Genomic DNA, 8,641 nt, shown 5'->3' on the forward strand with positions numbered 1-8,641 from the left:
AGTGGCAGTAGTTGTAGTAGTAGTGGTGACAGTGCAGTAGGAACAGGGGTGGTAGTAGTAGTAGTAGTAGTGGTAGTAGTACAATTAGTAGCAGTAGTAATAGTAGCAGTAGTAGTGGTGTGATGGTTATGATAGTAGTAGAAGTAGTAGTAATAGTAGTAGTACTTGTAGTAGTAGTAGTAGTAATAGTAGTAGTACTAGTAGTAGTAGTAGTAGTAGCAGCTGCAACAGTAAACTCATCTGAACGTGAACCAGTGGACTGCAGGCTGAAGCTGACCTCCTTCAGTCCACCATTCTTCTTTCGGGGGATAGGGAGAGATCTGAGGGATTTATTATAACCAGCCAGTGGTACAGCCCGGTCATATCAGTGCCACCTCATGAAGGCGCCCCTCCCCAGCATCGGTGTTGTTGATTAGGGAGTCTATTGCCTTACTTAAGATCATTGACTGTAAACCAGCGCAGACTTTCATTCAGCAGCTTATTTGTGATGCTAGTCATGAAGAAGTGCTATGAAAAGGATGTAAAACCGCAAGGTTGTGTTTTTCTGCCATTGAACTACGTGAAATTAATTGCAAAAGGACGAGAATCTTTGCCACGAACTATGGCCTTGCTTAACCTGTCTGCATATTGAGGTGAGAATGGCATCGTGCGTGTGGGATTACAGTACACACACACACACACACACACACACACACACACACACACAGAAATGGAGTTGCGAGAGAACTGTAAAGGAAAAAGGGAAGTGTTAACATTGTTATCAAATAAGGCTAATTGTTTTATTGAGGTTATACGTTGACAAAAACGGTACATAAGAAGTAATGATTTTATTAGACAAATACGTAAGAATCGATTATATTGTTAGAGAGATATACTGCACAGTATAATAGCTAGGACAGCTTCAAGAAACACTATTCAAATAATAACAATAATAATAATTATAATAATAATAATAATAATAATAATAATAATAATAATAATATTATTATTATTATTATTATTATTATTATTATTATTATTAATTAAAAAAATAATAATAAGTATCGGGCTTCATATTCGTTTCTTCTCGTATACCATAGATTTCTTTATTTATAACTGTTCCAATGTTCTGCCTTTTGTGTGTGTGTGTGTGATGTGTGTATTATCATTGCCTATCAGTTAGAGAGAGAGAGAGAATCAGACTGATGTTCTCTGAGGGAGTTTCATTGTCCACTTTTGTGCTGCTGTGACGGCTTCAAATCCCAGCAGCTCAAGCACCTTCGTTCTATGCCTTCGAAGGCTCTTGTATCAATGAACTCCTGCGTTTTTTGTGTTTAGAGACTGAGTAAGCGAGTTCCGTGAGGAGGGTGATGGCAGAGACGACCACGCCGAGGCCCAACACTATGAAGGCGCCTTGAAGATGTTCTAGGTTCAATACTCCTTTACCTCGAGCCTGTGGAGATGACAAAACAAATAGATATATAGATTAATGGATAGATAGATAAACAGACACATAGATAGATAAATAGACAGATACATAGACAGACAGATAGATAAGTAGGTAGATACACCAAAAGTTATTGTTTATAGTATTAAGATGTAGGGAAAGAAAAAGTGGAGAAACAAAAGATGAAAAAAGCACAGAAACAAGACAGCATTTGTGTGTGTGTGTGTGTGTGTGTGTGTGTGTGTGTGTGTGTGTGTGTGTGTGTGTGTGTGTGTGTGTGTGTGTGTGTGTGTGTGTGTGTGTGTGTGTGCTCTAGCATTTTATTTAATGTAACCCCAGATTATTTTATTCAACTGAGAGTGAGTCATGGGAGTTTGATCTTGTTATACTCTCTTCACTTTAACTTGGTCCAGATTTTCGTCCTTGTGAAGCTTATTTCTCGTCGTTCAGTGGTAGAATGAGACAATACTATGGTTCTACACATTTTTCATAGCACTTCTTCGTGACTAGCATCATACTTTACTCTCAATCTATTGCCATTACAGTATAAAAGATGGAGAGGTTAAAATAAGAGGAGTATGGTACTATACTGCTTTTATTTTAACTTGACCTAAAGTTGTCATCTCTCCATCTTCAGTCCTCAGTTGTAACAATAAAACTAGGGGAGGCGGTGGCTGAATCGGTAGAGAGGCGGCCTGCAGTCCTAATGGACCCAGGTTCGAATCCCGGCTGGGGCAGGGAACAGTTTAAGGATTTGAATTTCATAAAAAGCAGACTTTTCTGATCTACCAGATGACCCGCCGACATGTCATAAAAATACCCCCGCTAATACCAGTACACCAGTCCTGTATGAGACAGCCCTAGCATGTATTCAATATGGATGGTGGGTGTTAGCGCCGAAGTGGTGACATGTGGAGATGTAGGAGGACTACTGGGCCCCAGGGAGGACTACTGGGACTTGGGAATAGGCACCATGAGGCCTTTGCCCAGGGTCGGACACGTTAAAAAAAAAAAAAATGTGATGATGGTCACAAAGACGTGTCATGGGAAAGCTGAACAGCTAATGTATTGTCCTTTTCCTCCTCTGAGCCATGCGAAATGAATTGCAAAAAGATGAAACTCTGAGCCAGGTTAAGGTAAAAAGAGTATAGTATTTGTAGTCCCAGGCTCTTCTGAACCTGAACCCAGTGGACTGCAGCGTGGTTACCCATCTGCAGATCATCAGCCTCTTTGGGGAGGGGGAGAAGGGAGGGAATTATGGGACGTTCATCTTACTATAGGCAGCGGAGCCACTCAGTCATATCGGTACAACCACGTGAAGGCGTCCTCTCCAACGCCCTTTGTGTTATATGGGTAAATTTCATCTTTTTCACACTGATGTTCCAAGCCTTGTAACTCCTCTTCATAAGCGATTTCACTCGTTACATCATAACATCCTCATGTCACCGATGCAAACCATGACGAAATGAAAAAGCTGTAAGCTAACTGCAAGGTAAAATTAAGGAGAACTGTTCAATATAAACGCTTAGAGAAAAAGTCTTTAACGTTTCTTACGCCAGTGAGAAGCAAGACAAACACTAATGCCGTAATTAAGATATCAGACCCATGCTTAACTCAAGGCCGAACTTCAGCCAGTGAGACATCTCGTGTACAACTAACAAATCTTGGAAAAAAAAAATCGCTAAGGAAGTGTTACTACAATGCTTCCTTTGCCATCTAAAACACGTTAAAAGTAAGAAAATACGCTATGAGAAAGTGTTACAAAGCCTCCTATATAACAAAAATACGTCTACCGATTCCCAAATCATGGGCGAACATTTGCCAGTGACATTTGCTGTATGCAGCTAATTCTCTCGCTCGAACACCAAATTTTGTCATAGTTTGGACCCCCGACAATATGTACCTGAGCGAACGATTTATAACATCAGCAAGAAATGGGGGCAGGGGTCGGGAGGAGATCTCTGTAATAGAGCAGCGAACTTTTTGAATATCTCAGCCATCTTGAAATTACAAGATAGACACCAATAGCATAAAAATCCTCAGTTATTTTCATTTTATAGACAACTCATCATACGTAATTCCCAATAGTTTTTCCGTAAATCGAGGAAAAAATATATATATATAAGGCAAATCAGCGTAACAGCCTGCTCCGCAAGAAATAACGCTTTAAGATTGCGTGAGCAGCGCAGCAGTATTTTCCAACGATTGCTGAGAGAGTTGGTTTAGGAAGTGTGAGGGAATAATTTTAGTGTAATCTAATAAGTTCTTTCGAGTATTTTCAGGTCAGGAAATCAGAGGAAGATGATGAGCCACATGAGACAATATTCAGCACTGCCTGACTTGCTCGCTCGCTCGCCCCAACATGTTCCGCAGTTTCAGTGTGGACAGTTAGTACCTGTTAAATCTTGCAAACAAATCGCTAAGGAAGTTGTGCTACGAGTCAATTACGGCCGAACTTTTTCCCAGAAAGCTTCCGTTGTGCAAATAATAAATCTTGGAAATAAATCGCTAAGGAAGAGGTGATACGACTCACTTACTTGCGAACTTTTTCCAAGGAGGCTTCCGGTGTGCAGTTGATAGATCTTGGAAAGGATGCCGGTCTCCACAAGGCGGATGAGGTTGTCTGAGATGAGGCGGGTGTAGGGGGTGTTGCGACGCAGTAACCAGATCATAAAGTGTTTGTATATCTGTGGAAGTAGGTACACTATACCACCAGCTGCGTGTCTATGTATATATATCTATTTAATTATCTGTCTGTGGGTGTAGGGGTGTTGCGACGTATTATCCAGATCATAAAGTGTTTGTATATCTGTGGAAGTAGGTACACTATACCACCAGCTGTGTGTCTGCGTATACAGTATATATATCTATTTATCTATCTGTCTGTGGGTGTAGAGGTGTTGCTACGTATTACCCAGATCATAAAGTTGCTGTATATCTGTGGAAGCAAGTACACTATAGCACCAGCTTTGTGGTTGTTTATCTTTGTTTCTTCCTATTTGTTTATCTGTCTACCGTCCCGTGTGTCTGTGTACCTATCTGTCTATCTATCTATGTTTGTCTGTCTATGCCTGTATAATTTTGTCTGTCAGTCTGTATCCATGTCAACTTTTTATCTATCAATCTATATGTCTTTCTTAGTGTGTGTGTGTGTGTGTGTATGTGTGTGTGTGTGTGTGTGTGTGTGTGTGTGTGTGTGTGTGTGTGTGTGTGTGTGTGTGTGTGTGTGTGTGTGTGTGTGTGTGTGTGTGTGTAAAATCTGTCCATCTATCCATCTCTCTATCTTTCTGTCTGTATGTTTGGCTGTGTGTTTATCTCTACACCACCCACCTTCTCCCTCATAATGTAAGTGTTCCGAGTCAAATTCTTGCGATGCTGCGTGTAAATCATATAATCAATGGGGGCAATCAAAGTATGCATCCTCTGCATCACCAGCTCCACCGTAGCCGCATGTGGATCGTTGAGGGTAATGTTGGGGTCCATGTGCAGCCTCCTCCCCAGTTCGGCTAGGATGGGGTTCTCTGAGCTCCTTAAGGCGTCTGGTACAAAGCTTCCATAGTCGTACATCACGGGCCTGGAGAGAGAGAGAGAGAGAGAGAGAGAGAGAGAGAGAGAATGATCATGAATCATCATTGTCATTGCCATCATCATCACCATTACCACGCTAGACTTCTTCCTCACTCCGTAATAAGAACAAAAAGGAAAGAAACCGCCTCTTTTTATTCTAACTTGGCTTAAAATTGTCATCTCGTTATCTTGAATGCTGAGTTGTAGCAATAAATTAACATAAGAAACTGATACTAGTCACGAAAAAGTGCATTGTGGAGAGGTGGCATTGTCTTTTTCTGCCACTGAGCTACGTGAAACATGCTACAAAAGGACAAAAATCTGGGCCAGGTTAAGGTAACATAAGAATAGGTAAGAGGTGTCCACAGTAAGGTATGGAACATGATGGAGTCGAGCAGCTATTGAGATAAAACAAAACTGGAGGATATTAAACACAAATTTTATTCTAATTCACCATTTTCTCTGTAGTTGCACCTTTGCCTTGATTTTTTTTTTAGCCTTTTGATTTCTATCAAAATAAAATAAGCAGTGATGTGGCAAAGCTCTAATTCTCTCGTTTTCCTGAACTTCAGTCCTCTGGATTCTCTATGCTCTGGTTTCGGCTGGCCTGTCATTCTCACACTAATACGTTGTGTACATCTCCATTCTACCTACTATGAAAAATTCTTTGTTTTACTTAAAGATGGAAACACTATCAGTTTATTGTTTCTCTAAAAGCTCCATTCCAGTTAATTTCAGTGTTCACCACCACCTTTGGCTCTCGTTCAAATCAGCTGATCACTGTGGTGAACAAGCCTGTTGTCTTTTCTATCCCTAATGACAGAGCAGCATGTACTCGTACAACACCGTCATTGTATCCCTGACCGTCTTTCCTTCTGCTTACTCTGTCAATTTTTCCTCTCCATTGGGCTCCTCCGACCACAACCTTATTACCTTCATCTGTCCTATCGTTCCAGTAAGGCCTCTGGACCGTCGCAAGAATGGGCAGCATTGACCCTTTGGAGCTGCTGACTGGGAACCCCTCGGGCGGTACTTTTATGGTTTTCCCTAAAATGATTCTCGCTTCCATGGCCGACAGCCATCTGAGTTTGCCTTGCACATTATGAATGTTGGTCTCTTGGGCATGGAAGCAGACATTCCTTTCTGATATCTTTTGACTACTGAAAGAAAGAAAAAGGTTAAGTCATGCTTGTTCTAATGTGTCCACAACAAGGAGAAGGCCTAGAAAAAGTACCGGAGCTAACACAACCTGAATCTCGCCTCTGTTATATCTCCGTCTAGAATTGTACTAAGTCTGTTTGTGGTAGGTGGGGGCGCCCATCATCCACCAACTTAGTGTAGTGGTACTCTGTTTTTAGGGTAGCGCTACATCGAGTGGCAAGCCAAATGATTTCCTGTAAACCAGGAAAGCATTACCAGCACTGGGTGGTAACCTTATAACCAACCGACACGTGTTCCCTACATGACAACAAGTGGATTAGCAGAAGGTTAGTGCCCCTTCTCGGAGAAAAACTAACTAAAAATACAAACAAGAAGCTTTGGACCAGAACTGACCAGAAGATGACTAACGACCGAACAAAGGATATGATACAGATGGCGAAGTGGAATGAAAGAGGTGCAAATGATGAGGTCAAAGAGAGTGAGATTGTTCAGGTGCTTGAGGGTGCGGAAGTGGATGTATGTGGATTAAGTGAAACTAAATGGTGAGGAGAGACTGTGAGAGAATAGGAGTATGGACGGGAATAGGTGAGAATGAGAGGGCAAAAGAAGGAGTGTGTATCACTGTGAGTAACAGATGGAAGGAGAATAAAAGAGAGTATGGATCGATTGACTCAAGGATTATGTGGGTAAGATTGAAAGTTGGACTACAAATGTGGGCGATTGTGTGTGTGTATGCACCAAAGCAAGATCGTGCAAGCATAGTGAGAGAAGAGTTTTGGACAAATGTGGAAATGTGCATCATCACCACCATCATCACCACCATCACCACCATCAACACCAGCATCATCACCATCGCCATCTCCACCAACAACACCACCATCACCACCATCACCATTATCACCAATATCATAACCTTCACCATCACCACCACCATCACCATCATCACCAACATCATAACCTTCACCATCACCAGCACCACCACCATCATCATACTCTTTTTTCACTTTCATTCCATACCTGAGGGACCTGGTAACACCTTTTCCCTAGCGATTTATTCTGCCTTTTACCCATTAATATCATCTTGTATGTTATTGCTGTAAACTATGTCGACATTGAAGCTTTATAAATAATCATATAAGTCAGTGTTAAGATATAATACACAAAATACAGGGTAGTCCATATGTAGCGCTCCTCTTACACCTCGCCGGGCCATTTCTCGTGTGCTGTGGGGCGGCTCAGTCATCGCTATATCCATCCTCCATTATTTATTTCCAACCCCCACTGTCACGCCCACGCCAGCAGACTGAGCCATCCCGGCAACACAATAATCAGATGAGTTACTTGTGCAGCGCTATTTCCGGACTACCCTCCATAAAATTCTCTACCCAATGTTTAGTAAACTATACATGTTCTATTTTGCCAAATATTTTCGTTATTTTCCACTTTATTTCAGTGGTGGTTTGACAGAACTTTGGCAATGCATCCTTTCCATAGCACTTCTTCATGATTAGCATTGTATGAAACTTTGACATATGCTAGTATATAGAGCTTGTAAAATGTCTTACGTAAGAGAGAGAGAGAGAGAGAGAGAGAGAGAGAGACAGACAGAGAGACAGACAGACACACACACACACACACACACACACACACACACACACACACACACACACACACACACACACACACAGAAGCTTACAAATCAACTCACGTAAGATGGGATTCCGCCAGATCTTTCACGGTCTCAAGTTTGGCAGGGTAGACGGGCACTGTCAGAATGACTACGAGGTTGCTTGTATATCCGGCCGCTAAGATGTCTACCGCAATCCACCACAGCACCAACCACACCCTCGCCCACCACACTGTTATCTCCTTATCCGGCATGGACTGTCCTATCAACCCAGACCCTACCTGCAAGAAGTGGGAGAAGAAAATAGTGTTGGTGATAATGATAATTATAATAATAATAATAATAATAATAATTATTATTATTATTATTATTATAATGTTTGGTTATAATTTGCCCTCTTGATTTTGAGATATTCCAGCAACACGCAGATGCACATACAGACACACACACAGACTCATGCGGTTAAAGTATCGCCCCACTATGTGGGCAATAATAATATACTACAACTACTACTACTACTTCTAGTAATAATAATAATAATAATAATAATAATCCATCCATTCATCCATCATACAATCCTAAGTCACCCCACAGAGGAGCGCAGGAAGCCGGGCGTGGGCAAGTTGGTGCCGACATTTAAGATGAGCGTGAGTATCATCTTAAATTCACTCTCATAATAATAATGATAATAATAATAATATTGGCAGGACCCCAAGGCATAAATCGGCGAAGGAGCGTCTCTCCATTTTGGCCTGTCCCAGCGCTGATGGCTCTCATCGCCTGTAGCCAATCATAGTAGGTAAGAGCAAGCGACCCAGGTCACTGAAGGACATCATGGTCATTGTTCCTGTGTAGTGCCA

At 41.6% G+C, this 8,641-nt stretch overlaps 1 protein-coding gene across 1 annotated transcript; it reads right to left on the minus strand.

Annotated features, from left to right (window-relative positions):
• Nucleotides 1-1,264: 1,264 nt before the first annotated feature.
• On the minus strand, nt 1,265-4,127 carry LOC145397989 (uncharacterized). Its single transcript, XM_080270956.1, has 2 exons — nt 3,964-4,127; nt 1,265-1,432 (listed from the first exon to the last, which is right to left on the minus strand). The coding sequence occupies exons 1-2, from the start codon at nt 4,096-4,098 to the stop codon at nt 1,265-1,267; spliced, it is 303 nt and encodes a 100-aa protein (XP_080127082.1). The 5' UTR covers nt 4,099-4,127.
• Nucleotides 4,128-8,641: the final 4,514 nt, after the last annotated feature.

This window comes from Coenobita brevimanus, chromosome 44 (assembly GCF_032717465.1).
Source record: "Coenobita brevimanus isolate Jiangsu-jjx chromosome 44, ASM3271746v2, whole genome shotgun sequence".
NCBI lineage: Eukaryota > Metazoa > Arthropoda > Malacostraca > Decapoda > Coenobitidae > Coenobita > Coenobita brevimanus.

What these genes read in the sequence shown, in the direction of transcription:
- LOC145397989 (XM_080270956.1), bottom strand. Translation starts at nt 4,098, where the DNA reads ATGATCTGGTTACTGCGTCGCAACACCCCCTACACCCGCCTCATCTCA. An exon ending in TCCTTGGAAAAAGTTCGCAA is followed by an intron (nt 1,433 to 3,963) that starts GTAAGTGAGTCG and finishes TCATCTCCACAG; the next exon opens with GCTCGAGGTAAAGGAGTATT.